Raw genomic sequence first — 19,670 nt, forward strand, 5'->3', positions numbered from 1 at the left:
CAGGTTCAACATTAAACAATTCCCAATACATATGTGACATTATGTTGAAAAGCAGCCACAAAACCTTGCTAACGTTTGTCTTATATGGTTCACTTTTTGTGAATGACAAAACATTTCTGATATCTTACATTTCATACACGTTAAAGAGTTGAGAGTGCATTAGTTGTTGGTGGTCGGGGGTGATCTACACAATGTCTGTTTCATTTCAAATAACTAGAAATGCAATAAAATAAAATCTTTCAACCGGTGCTCTGTTGCAATCCAGACCTTATTATACCTTACCAAGGTTAGCTTTAGTGATATCAAAAGTTGTATGAAGAGTTGGAATTCATGTTGGTAGCTAACTATTGTATTTATCAGTCTGCAATTCTGCTACTAGAGAAATGACTTCCTCATCCACACATTATAGCATTAACTTTCTTGTGTTCCTGTCTTATGCTAGGTCTCTGATAAAAGTGATTTATTTACCAACAAGATTCTGTTTTTATGAATTCACTGTCTTGCATATCACAACATCCATAAAAGCTGAAGGACTGCATTTATTTACAAATGTTGCCAATACAGACATCTTTCCTGCTCTGTTTTGCCCACAGTTCTTTAATGTTTTCTTTCATTAGTGTAAAATGAAGCATCCTGTACAGAGAAGAGTATGTGATAGTAGTGATGTATGGACCTATAACATTATCCCAGCAATATCTAGCCAATAACAACTGATTTCAACTTTAAGATCATATTCTAAAAAAAATGCAGCTCTCCAACAAAAGAGCAGGTCTCTGTTTTCTGTATCCATTTCTGCTCTGCCACGTGAAACAGGTGAGCATTTAATAACTTCACCTTGTGAGAAGTCTCAACCTTCACATGTGCTGCAGATTCATATTATGAAAAGACCACAGCTTTTCTTATATATTCTATCCAGCTTACGCAATTAACTTGCCTATTGCAGTCCGTGGAAAATGCTATGCTAACATAAATCCAAAGAAAGGGGATAGGTGGGTGTCTGATTTGTGTAACAAAGGAAATATTTTGTAGTGCAGGACTGAAGAACTCAGAGTGAGACTTTAATCTTTGCTACAGTTTCAAAGCTTACTGCTTAAATCTGCAGTAAAAATGTATATCTCGTATAGCAAATCAAATTCTCAATGTAATCTATTCCATCTCACTTTACATATATATATATATATATATATATATATATATAATGTGTGTGTGTGTGTGTATCTTGGACCTATACTCAATCATTCTCAATGTTATAATATATATATAAAAATTATATATAAATTCTATATATATATATATATATAAAAATATATAAAAAATATATAAAAATATATATAAAAATTCGATATTTTTGACAAAAAAAATCAAACATTGAGTGAAACGGTAGTGTGTGGCTGTGTGCGCATGCATTTTCTTTCATTTCTTTTTTTTAACATCAAACTTTTAATGTTAAAAAAACCACACTTTTTGCAATGCAGTGTTCCTTGCACTCTCGCATACCCCTGCAACTATAAATCCTATAGTCCAGTGTGAGTAGATGAACAGCAATCCACCAAAACACTAACTCCCCAAACCCAACTCACTGAAAACAATTCCCCAAAGCACTGTGTTTGGTGTATTTGCAGGGGTGACAAGTCCCCCCATGCCCCTACCCCTAGATAATATAATCAACTCCATGGTCATACTGTCAGGGGAATGGGGGGAAACACCAGAAAATAACACTTGGCGCCTGCTCAATTCCAGCAATGCCGCTCGATGGGATGCCAGTATTCTTGGAGAATCAGGTTTCAGGGAGATTAGGCTCTATGGGGGGAGGCATATTTGCACAGCAATAGTGTAGTCCTGTAAAGGTGCAAACTCTGTGTTCACACAATAGAAGGAAAAGATGAAATTCCCTTACCCTGCTGTCAACCAGTGTCAAGACAACAGCAGTCAGTGCTGTTGACTAACAGTATAACTGAAATATAAAAATCCTCCATTCCCACTCATGTACTTTGCTGTGTTCTGACGAGATGGAAGTTATTTAATGAAACTTATGTTGTAAACAGTCATTCTGTAGCTCTTATATATTTATAGAAAATAGATAGGAACATGTACACACACACACTTGTACATCACAAATGTACACATGTAGAAACTCATTGCTGAAGTTTTTTTTAATGTGCCAAGGATTATTAAAAATCATAAAGTTCTAAGGACTGCAGCTAATCAGAATTCATCACAAATCTGCAGGTGTCTTATTATTACAGAAGAGTGTGAAGGGGCACTTACAGTGCTTGTCAGTTCACTCTCTTGTTACTATGAATTTACACTACTATGTCAAACAATTAACATATATTTATATCAAGAGACATTAATGTAACCAGTCTTTCAGAATATTGGATACCTTGTATATCTGCATTAGATCAAAAGACCTCTCACAAGAAGTAGTAAAATTGTAAAATCTGATTTGTCTAACGGTGCTGAATGGTACCTTGTATTGTTGCACTGTCATGCTGAGTTCCATTGTGTTCTGTTTCCATGTCTGGAATTCCTGCATCTAGAAAAATTACATTTAAAATGAATAATCTTTATTGTCCTTCAGGAGTTCCACTTTAATCATAAACTATCATGTGTTATATATTCCTTTAATTGCTGTGGAGCATAGAAAACCGATACTAAAAAGTGAATACACGTCTCAGAAAAAGATGCAACTGTTTTTGTGCTTTCCAGGAAATGTTTATTACCATGTGCTCATTTTATGGTCACTTTACTATGTGAGCACATCATCACTATGAAATTACGTAACATGCCACAGCACTAATAACCAAGAACTACGGTAGACCTGCCCATAAACATATCTGATATTTGTCATCTGCTATATGAGAACATAAACAATGTATTTTTAGAGATAAAACCTTTATATATGACATTATAATCAAGTATAGTCAGCGTTAAGGACTAAAATATTTCTGACACTTGTTACATATATGGTGGAAAAAAAATACATACTGTAAGCTCCAACCACCAGAAATGGCTGTGCATGTGCGTACACACATTCACATATACAGAATCCATATAACCTCATTATGCATGCAGACATGTTGAGTGTCTGTGACCTTTAATCAAAATTGCCTTTATTAGACATGTCACACTGTCCTACCCATGTTTATCAGTCACATCTCACCTTCACTACTATGTAGTTTGAACAGTTCATGTATTCTTATCCCAAATATCACTTTTTTATTTTTTTTTTATTTTTGCAAAGGCCCTTGTACTAAAATGATCTCATTGCCATATTTTGTCCCTGTACAGTTACCCCAAAGTAGGGTTGTTCTTTGCATTTTTCTCTGCAAAACAGAAAATAACACTATGTTCTATGTGCTGCTTCTCTAGCCTGCTGTAAACCTTTTTTTTTTTTTATTTTGATGTAAACACATATGAAACACTGTTAATCTTGACCTCTGTCTATGTATGGTGATAACTAGAGTCTCATAAATATCACCTTTATGAGGTGTATTTGAGCATTTGCTTGCAACCAGTAATGCATTTTACTGTTCAATGTTCACTCCACATCTGTCTGCCATGTTCTGTTGCTCCCTTCCATGTCTGCACTGCACGGTATATTAGAAACATTGTGTTATGACATGCATTGATGTGTAGAAGAACAAACATTGTTTATTCCATGATGCCAATGTAGGAATATTAAATGTTATACAATGACAAGTCATTTACATTCAAAACCAACGTCCCTGCTGGAAATAGAGCATATACCAATAGAAAGCAGTCCGGTCGCCCAGATCTCCTCCTATTAGCACATGCTATGGAGCTTTCCAGTTTTCTTGAGTTTTTTTTTTAAAAGAAAAAAATAAAACTTTGGGATCTGGACAGTTCAGAGGTATTGGAGACACTGGACAGAGAAAAACAAGGAAAATCAGGTACGTACCTGATTATCCTTGTATTTCTGCCCTTTTTCTCTTGCACCTCTGAACTGTCCAGATTTTAAACTTTATTTTTTATTTTTTTTTTACAAAAATAACAAACAAAAAAACAACAGAGATCATCCTTTCTCTGTTGCTTCCTTTCCAAAGCACTGATGTACTGAGTAAGTGTGGGAATATAAGTCCCATACGCATGTGCAATACATCAAAAAAGTCCCAGGATATTGAAAAAAAGCTTAAGAACACCACATTGCTATTATACAAAGACATTATTTAAGAAAAGTCATAACCAACTCCTGGGTGTGATATAATGAAGATTTACCCATGACTGCCTTTGTTTAATCAATTGGGCTCCGTCCTCATGATTAAATCATACCAGTTATGGGTAAATCTTCAATATACCACACCCAGTCATTAGTTATTGCTATAATAATGCAGACAGGACTGCCAGATTGTAAGGAAAATATTGTGAGATGCTAGACTATCTAAAAAGAAAATGAATCTTAATAAACCAAAACTATTATGCAGAAAATAAAGTATCATATTCATATTTTAATATACATGGTATAAATATGATTTCTGATAAATGTTTTAATTAATTATATTCCAGTACAACAATGTGAAAGCTAATTGTTACTTTCCTCTATCTCCACTGGAAGATTAAGCCTGAAATTTATAGAGCTGTTACCTTCCCTAAGGAATGTGTTCAACTTTTATCTCCAAAAGTAAGTTAAAGCATTTTTGTTAAAAAAGGTGATGAAACATTATGCTGTGCTAGCTCATTTTTGCTATTGTTTTAATTAAGCTATTATGTTGTTTTGTTTTTTGCCCTATACATTTATTATGCAAGTAATGTGTTTACATTTATATATTTGCAATTTGAAAAAAATACTTTAGCTACAGATTTCCAGGTTTAAAAGAAACTAAATGAAAATGAATGTTCTAGGTCTAAACATTTGATCATCTTAGTTTTGTCTTATTATATTTTTCATCTTTGAAAATGGAACACTGATCTTTGAATAGCACCTTGATAGTATGTCCTACAGAAATTATTTTTAGTGGGAAAATATAATGCTGTGAAAACTAACATGCAAATCAATAGCTCCTATTAACAGTCCCGTTTCAAAACTGCAAACAGTCGGTTATACTGGAATTAAAGTCCTGGTGGTGCTGCGGTAGCGCTGTCGCCTGACAGCAAGACATTGTCCCGTTCGATTCTCGGCTACAGCGTCTTCTGTGTGGAGACATGCATAAATGGGCGTACCTTCGTTGAAGGTTGTGCGTCAGGGCTGGCAACTCGGCACATAACAATCTACTGCCAATCATTAGCGGACCGGAGTTCCGCTGTGGTGACCCCTAACCGGGAAAAGCCGAAAGACACAACAACACAACAACTTTAAAATTTTTCATAGCCAGTCTGTCTCTTTAAATTTACTTGCCTTTTGTTAGATGAATCTCTTCTATTACAGATGTTACTAAAATTAAATTGATTACTGTTTAGAATAATTAAAGATAGAAAGATATGTAAGGAATGCAAAAGCTAAAAAAGGAGAATTTTACTGGAATCTTGTTCTACTTTCTGCAGAAAGTTCTGGAATGAATTATGGAGGGAATGCGATGGCTGACAAGTATGGAAGATGTAGCACAGAGGGTTACAGACATGACCTGCAGTTTCTGTGCTACATGGTTGGATTCCTTCAACCTGCATTTGCCAAATGTGTGCCCTAGAGCAAATCATGTAATCACGCATTGCTCCTGAGTCACTCCTGAAAAGGGGTCGTGTTTGTCCACTGGGCCCACCTACTTAATAAATGGGTATAATTATTACTTTGGTGACTCAGGGAATGTTGACATGGTAAATAAAAAGAATCAAGCTTTACAAAGACTAGTGGATCATAATCTTAACTAGTAAACCTACAAATTGCAATGAGAGTTAATCTCTGAAATACGGATTTATTTATTGTGGAGATTTTGAAGAGATGGGTATTATACCAATCTAGTAATTCATTTTTGAGAGAATTAGGACAAATTATGTGACAGCGTTCTGCTGAAGGTGTAAATGCCACCTGTACCATGAATGCAGTTGACATGTAATAGGATATTTTGAATTATTAACCTTCAGTGATAAACTGCAATTAGGACTGAAAGTTTTTCTATCGCAGGTACTGGCAGAAAGTTAAGGTATCTCTCCATCTATATGCAAAATCCAGTTAGAAACTTCATAGCATTTAAATGACTTTTTGTGCCAGTATACTATTCCAATTCCAGCATGCTTTGCTATGCTTGTATGCAAATGTTTACTTACTACTAAGGCTTTGATAAGTATTACGTCACTGAAAAAACAGGTTTGATGTCAGACAATACAAAATGATCTGCATCTGGATGCTATGTGGGGGTGTCATAAGATATTACTCAGGTAGTCAAAAGAAAGGAACATCACAAAACCAAGCATGACTCAAAGCATGGGTGAGTATGAATATCTTTAGGGAGATGGGAGAGACTGCAGACTATGATGCAGGAAGGGGGTGGATATGCTGATGCATTAGATGCATGATCAAATGATAACAGGGTGAGGGACAATGGAGCATTTGTAAGTAGCTTATCCAGGAATGTCAGAAAGAGAAGGAGATGGACTACCAAATTACATAGACATGCATAAGAATGACATCATAGAGGAGGAACACTACTCCATGGAACAGGTAAGGGAGCAGTTAAGGCAGATGAAGTGGAAAGCTAGTGAATTGATTCACTGACCTTGTCTCCAGAAACATCCCAAGGGAAGGATGACAGGAGGAGAAACAAGAGTGGTGTAAGAGGAAGTGGGTTATAGGCAAGGGGGTCTGAATCTGTTACGAGGTGAATGGGAGATTCAAACTTCCAGCTAAGAGATTAAGCAGAAGTTGACTGAGGTTTGAGACCATGACAGGTTCAACCAGCTGATGGAAGACTTACCAGAAAAGATTGCATTATACTCCATTAGTCAGAAGTGATTATGCCACTAATTTGGAATCAGGGGAATGATTACAACAACAGTGTGATGTTTAAGGCAGTGAATAACAGTGACCTGAAGGACTGGGTAAGCTACAAGTTAGGACACTTTGGATAACCCGATGGAGTAAACAATATATGGTAATGGATTAGAGATGCAGTAAACAGGGTTAAGAACAATGATTTGAAGGAAATGTCAAGAAGAAGAAAAGTCCACTGTGAACATAGCACAGTCCAGGAAGGTAAGGAGGAGGGCAACAAAGGCACAAGCTAAAAGGGATTTTTGAAAACCATTCAGGAGACAGAACAGAGACAGCTTTAGGTATACAGGTAAAAGAAGTCAGGGTGGGAGGGAGGAAAAACAAGAGCAGATAAAGCAAACATGGAAGGGGATTACAAAACTAGGAAAAAGCAGAGGTATTGGATGAATATTTTGGTTCATTTTTATGAAAGAAAGCAAGATGAGGACACTGTGTTGGGGGGAGTAGCAAAGACTTGGGAAAAGCACTAGGAAATTGTCATGTTAGAGATAAAAGTCTGATAGGGAGATGCACAAGAACCAGACAGGATGCCTCCCAGGGTCTGGTCAATGTACTGGCATATTCATGAACAGAGATGTTTTAGTAGGATATTGGCCATTGTGGAAGTCCATGAAGACTGATTAGGAAAACTCCAGGAAATTAACAGGCCTCTTAGCCTAATGGAAGTGTCAGGGAGAGTCATGGATAGAATTCTGAAGGAAATTGTTTGCTTTCTTAGTGAACAATCTGTTCAATGACACCATATATTCATGGCCAATAGAAGCTGTTGGGCAAACGTGATCCATTTTCTGACTAAGTTACAAGAAAGTCTGAAGGAGTTCCTTGGACATCACTTACTCACTCATAATAGGATGAAAACAAAGACTGCTCAGAGCTACTGTGTATTGTTGTGTGGAACTTTTTTTTCTGTAATGTGCAACCGTGAAATTGGTATACATTAGCTGGAGAGTGTTGCCTTGTTGAAAGAGATACTGTTACAATTATTTGTGGTCTTTCCACATTTATTTTGAGCATTACTCTGAGGATCAAGGGAAGTGGAAGAAAAGTGTAAAAGAGCAGAGTGGCCCAATTCAGGGAGAAGAAACTGGATTCCCATGCTTCTGGAGTTGCTGTCCTGCTATAACTTATTTTCTTTCTCAGATGGAAGGCAAACAGATCTGCTTCTGGTACAGCCCACAATCAGGTAATTGTATTTATTTTACATTTGTTTACCGGGAAAGTCTGACTGGACACAGGTCTTTTTTCAGGGGAGGCCCAGGGAGAAAAGTTCCAGTTACAGACATACTGTAATTTAACAAGCATATAATAATATACAGAAAGTACCAATTACAGACATAGCAGTCAACAAACCTGGCGAGTTACCACATAGACGGCAAATAACAGATACATAATGTTGGAGAATACAATTCCTTAGATGGAAGAATTCACATTATACTTCATAATGATAAAAATACAATTTAAATGATAACGAATGTTATTTACCTACAGATGCAGTTACCACTTGCTGTGAGATTATATTAAAGGGCAGTGGTTTGTCTGGGAACTGAGGAAGACCTATCCAGGATCGTTGTAAGAGCATAGCCAGGTGTCCTCTAGTTGTGACTTAAGGCGCTTTTTAAATTGTGAGATAGAGCTTTTGGAGGTTATTGATGTTGACAGCTTATTCCATAACTTAGGAATACAGTTAGAGAAGAGGGATTTCCCAGCTAAGCTGTTGCCTTCAGTGGTATCTAGAAGGTGTTGGTTATTGCAGTGAAGAGATCGAAAAGTGGTGTATGGTTGTAGGAGATACTGGAAGGCAAGGTTTATATCAGTTTGGTGGCGAATTTTGTAGACAAAGGTTAGTTGATTGAAGTAAAGAAGCTAAGGAAGTTCAAGCCAATGTAGTTGCTTAAGTGATGCACAGTGATGTGACTATACAGAGCACCAGTGGCACATCTTGCTCTTTTATTATAGCAAGATTCCAGTTGGATTAAGTCACTTTTGCAGAGATTGGTTAATATTGGGGAGGCGTAGAGGATGGCTGATAACAGGTGTGTGCAAACTATAGCAGCCTTTGTGTTTCTTGTAAGAAATTGGTTATTTCTATATGGGACACTAATTGTCTTGTGAACATTTCTGATGGCTTACGTTCTGTGAATATCAAATTTCAAGGTATTGTCAATTACGGCTCCCTACAGTTTAGTGAGTTATTGGGGTGAACATAATTTTAGTTTTGGACAATATATTAAAATACTGGGAAGATGAGGGGGATCTAGTTGGGCTAAAGAGAACAAGCTTAGTTTTGTTGTGATTGAGAATGCGCTGGGAGTTAGTGAGCCATGTTCCTACAGATAGAAAAGAATCTTGGGTTATGGTATGGAAGTCTTGCACTGTGGGGGTTGCACATATTAGAGTGGAGTCGTCTGCTCATTGTACTATAGAGGTGTGTGGTCTGGAAGTGCTGAGTTGGGTAGTGAATAGAGAGAATAGTAGAGGTCCAAGAATGGAGCCTTGTGGAACCTCAAAGGCAACTGGAAGAAGCTGAGGGGAAAGGTGGTGTTGTCAGTGGATGGCTTGCAGTTGTCCTGCGTGGTAACTTTGGAACCATGTGATAGTGGATCTGCTAAGGTTTAGGGTGGAGAGAATATTTGAGTTTATCTTGATTTACCATATCAAAGGCTTTGGATAAGTCCAAAAATATAGTGGATACAAATTGTCCATTGTTTCTACAGTGGTTCACTGTGTTAATGAAGGACAATAGTGCTGTGGTAGTGCAGTGAAAGGGACAAAAACCATGTTGGGTGTTTGATAGTAGTTTATTTGTGACAAGGTAGTCCATTAATTGGTTGTACACTACTTGTTATAGTATTTTGGAAAAGGGAGACAGGATGGCAGTTGGGTGATAATTTGTGAGTTCAGTGGAATTACCTCCCTTGTGTAGTAGTAGAATGTGGGAAGTTTTCCAAATAACAGATACCTAGCTCTCAGACATTGATCAGTTTATGTGTATGGCTACTGGGTAGGCTACTGCTTCAGCTGCAATTTGTAGAAATCCAGCTGGAAGGTTATCTGCAGCTAGAGTAGTTGGATTAAGTTTTTGGAGTAGATTTTTATGGCTTTTACAGATACTGGGTGTAAGTTGAAGTGGGAGGTGGAATCTTGGGAGTCACTGCTGTACTGGGGTGCAAAAGGGGTTGAGTTGCTGACAATGCCTTTAGATTGCTAAGGCTTGGATAGTTTCTGTGAAGAATTTATTGAACTGAGCTACTATATTGTCAGAATTGTTAGTTGTTGTTTGGGTGGGGGTAGTGGATTTAGGTTCATAGGTAGGTACTAGGCTATCTACCCGAAGGCATTTATAAGCCTAGCCAGAGTGTGTCAGCTTTCGCCACCCCATTGATTAATTAACTGAGCCTCTGTCAAGAAGAGCCAATGAAGTGATCCCAGGGGTGTATTTTCTGTTACCCATCCAGTCGTTAAGGTTTCCCTTGAAGAGTGCTAGTGAGGGGATCTGCCTAATGTAGTTAGGAATTTTGTTCCAAAGCATGGAGAGTCTCTGTGACAGGAATCTATCCCTCCAACATGTTCTATTTATTGTTGTGGCGAGGTTTAACTCACTAGAGCAAGTGGCTCACAATGACTTGGATTTCTTTAGGTGGATGAAGTATGTTATTAATTACTGCCCAGATTTTTTGAGGGATTTTGTATGGTTATTCTGTATCTTGTAGTAGTAGTTGATTTGTCTAATTTTACTAGTTTGTTAGCTTTATTTCAAAATTTTAGGTGTGTTTGTTTTGTTGTTTCAGTTTTGTTTTTGTGAAATTGTTGCCAAGCTTTGTCTCTAGCCTTGAGTAAGGATCTACATTCTTTAGTTAGCCAGGGTGCATAATTTGATTTTACCCTGAAAGTTCTAGGGGGTGCATGCCAGTTTAGTATGTTTAAGAAATCTGATGAAGTCAAGGACAAAAACGTGTTGTGAATTTTCAGCGTCACTTGTATTAAACTGTTCGTGTCACAGTTCCTGGTTTTGGTGCTTTACTTTTGTTTATCAGTGAACGTTGGGGCACCTGCCTTCTTTTGCGGTTATATGTTTAAGAAAGTGTTGTTGAAGGAGTTGACTGCATCTTCAAGAGGTAGACGTTTGAGAGATTCCCAGTTGCAACTATTTAGAGCAGAGATGAAACTATTTGGGTTGAATTTTTTTTTTTTGTTTCTGATTAAGAGGAAGGTGGGCTGGATGACTTGATGAGTACGGGTGCTAAGAAGGTTGGCTGAATGACTTGTGTACGGGTGCTAAGAAGGTGGGCTGGATGACTTGATAAGTATGGGTGCTAAGAAGAAAAGTCAGCTGATGGTCACTTAGACTGACACAGAGAGACTGAGATGCCAGAGAGGGGGGGTCGTTTACCAAAATCCAGTCAAGGACTGATTGTCATTTGGAAGATTTGTCAGTCCTTGTAGGGAATGTGATGAGTTGGGTGAACCCATGGAGTTTAATATGGGATGTTGGATTTTCTGAGGTGCATTTAAGCCAATCAGTGTTGAAGTCATCCATCAGGATTTTTTTTTTGTTGGAGGGAATTGTAGATCCAAAGTAGTAAATTTTCCAGAGTGGGAATATTGTTTCCTGGTGGGATATAACCACCTATGATATTATTGTTTTTTTTGGGGGGATTAATTTATAATTTGGCAAAGATAAGTGCAGTGTTGCCATAGTCATGAATGATTATTTCTAAGTTGTGATTTGTAAATAAAATTGCTACTCCACCACCCTTTCATGTTGTCTTGTCTTTATATGGAATATTATACCCTGGAGCTGTTATTTCATTGTTTTTAATCTTGGGCGTTAGCCATGTTTTCGGTTAGTATTTTCATATCTCAAGAATAAGAAGAGTAGGGCATGTAAGGTCATGAACTTTATTTGCAATACTTCTTACATTCGTGTTAAGGAGAAGTAGGGAAGACTTGTTCTGATGTAGTGGTCCTAGGTTGATAGTGTTAGTGGTGTTCACTGTGGTGGGTAGTGGAATGAGACAATATTAGGATGTATGCCTCTGGAGCAGTTTAAGTATGTACAAGTAGTGTTTGACAAGCTTTTTTAGTAGTTTATCTTGTTTTTGAGAGGTGTGGGAAATGTTTCTTAGGTGATCGAATTTGTTTAGGTGGAAGTCTGTGTGCATGGTAGAGAAAAAGTATGGCGTTACAGTTTAAGGGTTTGTTGAGGTGTGTAAGTGGTGAGGTTTGCTAGGGAGGGGGAATGTTGTATTGTAGTAGAGTGGAGTATGAGGTGAGGAAGTAGGAAGAGTAGCATAGAACTAGTGATGGTTTGGAGGAGAGTTATGTGTAACTAAGTATTTTTAAGGTGAAGCATTTCATTAAGGTAGTTTGAACTTATTGTGTGGAGTGGGGTATATTGGGTAGGTGGTGGCTAAAATGTGTGTGCAGTGGTTTGTACATGTGTAAGTTGGTAGAATGGATGTATAGAGATGTGTGTGTGAGTAAGGAAATATAGTTTTAGGAGGGGCTGGAGATATTCTGCATTAAGTACTGATGTTGTACAGTAGGGATGATTCATAGCACATTCAGCTGATTGAGTTAATTAGTAGAAGCCTGGGTTTTGATTGGTTGTTATATGGGTGGGGTCTATAAATATAAATGTAATTGAAAAGGGGGTAGGTGAGAATAGGGGGCAAGGTAGGGGAGCATAGTGTGCCCAAAGGGTGAATGGAGTGAGCTGGCTGGCCCTGGCCCCTATAGCAGCTATAGAAGAAGGAAAAACAATTAGTAAGGTAAGTTGTAATAGAAATAGTAATGGAAGAAAGGTGGAGAAGACAGGATGGAAGTGATATGTTACAGTTATTTACAGAGGAAAAAGTTGCCTTAGGAGAGAGGAAATGGGCAGCGGAGCAGACAGAGTATGTAAAAAGGAGCAGAAAGAGAGCTTTCGAGTGAAAATGTCAAATTTAGAAAGATAAAAGTAAAAATAAGAGGATATTATTTTCTAGAAGACTGCTAAGCATCAACAAAAGGCTTCTTATTAAATAACAGGAGGGATTAGGTTAAGTGGATAGGAGGGTAATATAGGGATGAGTGTGCCTGGGGAAATGAGGGGTGATGTACAGTGAAACCACGTAGTCGGAGACCGAGGGACAGAGAGAAAAATTAGTAAGACCAGTTCTTTTTCACATGCATTCACTGTTTGTGGTCAGAATCCTGGGTAGTAAGTTCAGGCTTCCACTGGGAGAGATTTTCCCTGGGGTCAGCTTTGCCTTGGGATACTCTGGTATGACCAAGGAGAACAAGGTGGTCAGTTATGGGAGTACTTCCTGATAAGAGTGGAAGAGGTTATACGATGAGTATTAAAGTATTATTAATAAATTCTAGCTGTACACATAAATATAATGAAAGGGTAAGTATCTTAGTAAACAGTTTGAGGTAGTCAAGGCCTAATGGATAATCATAGTAACAATCTAACAAATCTAATTGCTAAGTTCTTAAGAGACTAGAAGGAGCTATCTCTGAAATAGTAGCTGTTTTACAGAGGAGCAAATAGCTGACAAATAACACAGTTTAATGCATTTGAGGTTACATAGCAGTATATAGCTCAGAGACAACACCAATTAGAATAATTCAGTCTTTATTCTTAAGCCATTTAAATTAATCATGTCAATGAGGCATAAGTTGGAATGTTACAGTTGGGAAATAGCTTTTAGCAGAGTAGGGATATAGCATTTAGTTACGCTCCTGTGCTACTGTATTTCAATTCAGAAAAGGTGAGAGAGGGGTCAGAATGAAATAATACCGTTACCTTAGTGTTTCTGTATACATTGAAGGAAACTACCACCATGTATTAGCCAGTTTTGTTATTAGTTATGCGCCAGGTCTGATAGGGATGTAGCAAAAGGGGAATGACTAGGAAATTTAAAAGATTTTCCCTGTTAAGGTTCCCTAGTGAGTAGGGAAAGCAAAAATAAAATCACTAACTAGTGGCTGACTCAGTTATTTTTAGCACTGCAAGTCAAATTAGGCTATAAGCAGTAGACTTGCACAGCATTAACGCTATCTACATTTTCAAAGCACTGTTAGGTGATTGGTGTGGTGTCTGTGCCTGTACGATACCACCCATACCAAGTAGAAATACCAAAGTGTCCAATTAATACAACTAGTGCTGCCAAGGAATGCGGCATCCAAAAGTCTTAACTATAACATGCTGAAGTAGTTAGATTACAGCAGTAGATAATGCAGTCTAAGGTAATAATATTAAGAGCGACAGAACTGTGCAATCATTGACTAATCTCTCAATATGCATAACATGGAAAACTAGTAGCCAAGGTTCCAACAAAAACAGCAATAGAAACCATTTACACTCTTAGCACAGATAGGCAGACATATCGGAAACATCCTATAGTTTCCACGGGTCTGTACTATGTTATCAAAAAACATGTTCATCTAACACGTTTTTGTTGACCAATATACAACGAAAACACTAATCTCTGAATGGCCACTTCATTTAATTTTTTCCCAGGGGAATAAATCGCTTGGACAAACAAAAATAAAACAAACTTTCAAACCCTACAAAGTGGGGGCCTTTGCCCCGCACACTCCCTAACTAAATATACCAACTCCAAGATCACACTACAGTGGTGCAAAGGCTAATCCCCGATGATGGCCAAGGGTTTTTTTTTACCCTTGGAAAAAATTTACTGAAGTGGCCATTCAAAGATTAGTGTTTTCACTGTACATTGGTCAATGAAACCATGTTCAATGAACACGTTTTTCGATAACATAATATAGACCCATTTACACAGCATGATGGGATGGGAAATGCAGCATACTTAATGTACAGTGTTTTAACAACGTAGTTCTAGGACCTTTATAGTCAAATATTTAGCATGATAGAGTTAGGAACATTTGGTATTGTTAATCAGATGTTGTATACACTTATATGTTTCACTGTTTGACCAAACACATACCATCAATACAGTCGCTCTACAGAAACGCTTGCACCACAACAGACAATTTGTAAGCAAAACAAAACATAGACAAAACTTTAGTTAGAATCTTACAGCTGAGGTTGTATCTCTAACAAAAAATCTTAACACTGGTATGAATCACTATCAAATATTGCACGATGAATCAATATTGCCACTCCTGCATAGATGGTCGCACATCACAGACAACAGTAAATGGAGCAAGAAAACAAAATTTAGTTAGATGCTTACAGCTTGTGTTCCAGATACGCAGGTTTTTACAGGTCTCAGTGACAGGAATGGCACACATACATCACCCCAGGGTCATCTGTGGCGGATAAAGGAAGAGTAGAGTAGAAAAAGCGTTTCCATAAAGATATAGCATCCATTCATGGGGTGGGGGGTTTCATTGGGATCTCATCAGCCTGTCTACTAATATGTTTTACTGAAAATGCATATAGCTTGCAGTCAGGATCATGCCAGCTTTCAAAGCTAATTCCAAACCTTGCACTGCCATTCTACATAGCAGGTATAAATGCTTTCATCCTTGTCTGTTTATGAACCATATAGCAGTTGCATTGTCTTTCTTCATCTGAAGAACCCTTTGCTTTAGGGTAGGAGTGAAGACTTTTGAGGCAAGGATTACAGCCATCACTGCTTTGTGCTTGTGTTATTTTTCTCATGTTGTCCTTTGAAAAATCCTGGACTTGAATATATTCCACTTGGGCCCCTATGCCAGGTCTGAGGAATCCACAGTTAGAGCCATTTTAGTGGAGGTGCCTATAGGCATTTCCTCACTCTGAAAACTATGCTTTATTCACTTTGAGTTATCCCCTTTTCACCCATGGACTAGAGGATTTTTTTTAAATGACCATTATGCTAATACTATAAAGCAAATAAGGGTGATATCTGAAGCCTAGAGGATGTCCTATTTGAGATTATGCCAGGATATGACAGTTATCCAGTTGAAGATAAATTTGGACCTAATTTGTAAAGCAGTATGCAATCAATGGAGCAAGACGTTTTGTAAATTGTCTGGGTACAGTAATCAAGATTGTGCCCCCGTGCTGCAAAATGGAGGAATTTTCACTGCTTCCAGCCAATGGGGTATCAAGTTAGGCATACTTCAGATCTACTGTGACCACAAGTGCACTAAAAGGAAGCAATGGTAACAGGATTTGAATGATAAAATCTTTGGAATCCTGAAGAGTATGATAGGAAAGTATGTAGGCCTGGCAGTTCGAGGCTCAGAAGGAAAGGGTAGCCTAGGTTTATACTTTTTCCTAAATCTGTCAAGTACTCTGCTCATCTTGACATTGGGTACATGGTTGCTGGTTGGAGCCAAGGTTGCTCCTTTGCTGGGACAATAGATCTTGATCAACCAAAGAGTCCCTTTAAAGGTACTTATGGAAATTCGTGACCCTATAGAAAAGGTAAGGTTCCACAGAAGCAAAAAGAAGGGAGTCAGCCTTCAAAGATGCATTACTGAAGACATCTTCCATACATCTGTCACTGGAGGAAGAGTTCAATGTCTAGATTCAGGCAACTCCATATAAACTGTGCATCTTTGCTGGGCTTCAGAATACTACTTTGTTTCTCACTGGAAACTTCCTTCATCCTTTCAAGTATGTCTGCATAGGAAAACAATCCTCTAGGGGTGAGCAGAGGGTGAGATCTTCAATGTCAGACTCTTCAGTTTCTACGGATGGGATGTGGCCCACATAGGAGATTACTAGGCTAATGGCTGTAGGGCCTTTACAATAGCCATGTAAAAAAACCCATGTAGCCTAATTGACCATAGTTAGGTGGTTGTTTTTAGCAGAGCAGTTCTATGATTGGCACCAACTACCCCTGTCCATGAGGGACATAAGTGCCACCCCAGGGGTGAATTTACAATCATCCATCCAAATGTCAAGGTTCCACTTAAATAAGTTCATTGAGGCATTCTGCTTCATGCTTATTCTAGAGAAGTGGCAAACTCTGGGAGATGTATCTGTCTCTCCAACATGTTTTGTTAATGTCACAAGCTAGGTTGAGATCCCTAGAACGAGCAACTCTTGTCCCATTTGATTTGCAGTTGTGTAGCATTTCCATTAGGGCTGAGTCAGAGATTGCTCTGTAGGCCAGGCACAGGTCACTTCTCTGCAGACTGTATGATGCAGAGTACAGTGACAGGGTTTTCAGTCTGTTCATGTAAGTCACGTTTTGGAGGCCCAGAACTCTCTTGGTTAGAAACATGTGGTCTCTCCAGTTGCTGCAGGTGTCTGGTTTGATGCATACAGAAGGGAGCATTGTACTGACTTAGTGGTCTGATAAGGGTTGAGTACAGCGGAGTTATAACCTCCTTAGTCTTGGATGCAATGCCCGTATTTATGAAATACGCAATGTAGAGGGCTGTCCTTACCACTATGGACACATGGTGATCAAAGTTTAGATTGCTGTCAACCTGTATTACCAAGTCTTGCACCACTGGGTTTGAGCAGAGGGTGGTATCTATATCATAATTATCAGGGTGTACTTCTTTGCCAAAGGGGATAATGAGGCATTTTTTTACATTTAGTTTTAGTCCATGACTTTGGAACCAATCATTTTTCTATGTCAGCCCCTTCTGTACTATGTTTACATCATTGGGAGACTCAATGATTGCACCCAGTTTGCAGTCATTTGCAAACTTGGTAAACCACAGGCCATCTACTTTTGTCTGGACTGCAGAAAAAATTATTCCAAACAGCAGAGGGCCCAGCACAGTTCCTTGTGATACCCCACTGGTAACTGGTCTACTGGTGGAAGTGGACTCCCCAGCTTTGACAGTGTGCATTCTATCAGTGAGCCAGTTGGTTACCCATCTAGTGATATATGGGTTAATCCCCAGCTGGGAGAATTTCTGAATGATCCCTGAGTGGGGGGATGTGTGAAAAGCCTTGACTAAATCAAGACTGACAGTATGTATTGCTTTGCCCTCATCCAGGGCTTTGGTGACAATTTCAAAGAAGTCTACCAGGTTTAATAAGCAAGAACTACTCTTGATGAAACCAAACTGTGTCAGATCTAGAGTTTGAAGGTTGCCTGTGTCCTTGTTGATAAGGTCCATGATGAGTCTTTCCATGGCCTTGCAGATAAGGCTAGTTAGGTTCATGGGAATACAGTTTCATGTTTCGGTTGATGGGACCCCTGTGAGAAAGGGGATTACTGTTGCTGTTCTCCACTCTGCCAGAACAAAGCCAGTGCTCAGGCTGTGGTTAAAGCGAGTGCTGAGGTTCCACTAGGTCTTGTTTTAGATTTAGTAAGCAGCCTGGGATGTTGTCTGGTCCCATACAGGCCATGTTTTTGCCCTTGGAGAGCACTTGGATGACTTGTTCTTTGGAGATACTTGGTAGAAGACTGTTATCAGGAATGCTTTGGGGTATGGCTGGTGGAGATAGGGGGTTACTGTAAAATCTGTCAGCTAGCAATTTTCTGAGGTTCAGTGTTAGTGGTACTGTCCAGTATAAGTTTGGCACACAGCTGGGCATTCACTTTTAGGTTCTGGATGTAGCTAAAGAATGCCTTATGATTGTCTTTAGCTAGGGATGCTTATTTAGTCTTGTAACTAGCCATACTGAACTTTACAAGATATCTGATTTGCTTGTTCAAGCCGAGGAGGGTATTCTTCCGCTGTTGAGCAAGTTTCCTCTTGTTCTTAGACATCAGTTTATTTCTTTTGTTATATAACTTATTTATACTTACTGTCCAACAGGGTGGCTATATGGGTCTATGTTATATATTCGAACTTTCAAAACTTCGAATACCATATGTTCAAAAACATATGGTCGAAGTGTGAAAGACCGTATATATCATAAAAAAAAGAAAAACATACCTTAACTGTGTGAGCAGGGGGGCAAGCCCCCCTGCACCCCCCCCCCACTTAAGTATACCAATTCCAAGACTGCTCTTCATTGCAGAAAAGGGAAATTCTCCCATTCTGCACTGTACGGCACCATTAAATTCAACCTTTGAACTCTTGAAATGTCGATCATATGGTGTCGACCATATGACGTTCGACATTTCAAGGGTTCATTGTTCTGACAGGAACCTGGCTATATAAGGCATTTGTGTACTCTTCTGCATAGGAGTCATTGTTTGCTGTGTTAGCAAGGGCTTTGAAACGTTTTATACCATCACTTAGTTGGCTATAGTTTGCTTTGGAGAAATTTTTCAGGGTTTTTTTTTTTTGCTCCTGTGGGGGTGTCAGGTCTGATCTTTACTTCAAATGAAACTGATTTTATGGTATGACTTTACTAGGGAAGGAAACACACAGGGAGTAGTACAGTGCCCCCCCCCCATGTTGGTGAGCACTAGGTCTACGACATTACCCCCTTGTGAGTGTGCAAACCCACTGTTCCAGGGCATCTGAATTACAAAATCCAGGAACCTCAGAGCGATCATTTTTGTGCTCATGTAAGTCACCCAACTGATGGAGGGATAGTTGAAATCTCCCATAACCCAGCAAATCCAGGTAGGTGGTGTACTTTTCCTGGTTCATGGTGGGGGACCTGTAGCTAGTGATGATGTGGTCGGGTATTTTACCTATTGTTATTTGGACCTGGAGTAGCTCATATACCAGTCTCAAGGTATATTTGGATTTAATGAAGATGGATACATATTTACCTTTGGTACTTTCATGCTTGTTTTGAGGTCTTAATGTGTAAAAGGCATTGTAGTCTTGCACGGCCGGGGTGCTGTCTGCAGCCTTGAACCAAGTCTCAGTGACTGCACAGACGTCAGCATCTTCC

At 38.7% G+C, this 19,670-nt stretch overlaps 1 protein-coding gene across 3 annotated transcripts in view; it reads right to left on the reverse strand.

Annotated features, from left to right (window-relative positions):
- The window catches only part of DACH2 (dachshund family transcription factor 2), a 1,303,080-nt gene that overhangs the window by 28,730 nt on the left and 1,254,680 nt on the right, over positions 1 to 19,670 (reverse strand). For all 3 annotated transcript variants that reach the window (XM_044057751.1, XM_044057750.1, XM_044057749.1), the window contains one exon: positions 2,471 to 2,536. In XM_044057751.1, the coding sequence (XP_043913686.1) occupies positions 2,471 to 2,536 (66 nt within the window). The remainder of the gene's footprint in view (positions 1 to 2,470; positions 2,537 to 19,670) is intronic.

The sequence above is a fragment of the Protopterus annectens genome, chromosome 15.part0, assembly GCF_019279795.1.
Source record: "Protopterus annectens isolate FY-2018-M chromosome 15.part0, PAN1.0, whole genome shotgun sequence".
In the NCBI taxonomy this organism is placed as follows: domain Eukaryota; kingdom Metazoa; phylum Chordata; order Ceratodontiformes; family Protopteridae; genus Protopterus; species Protopterus annectens.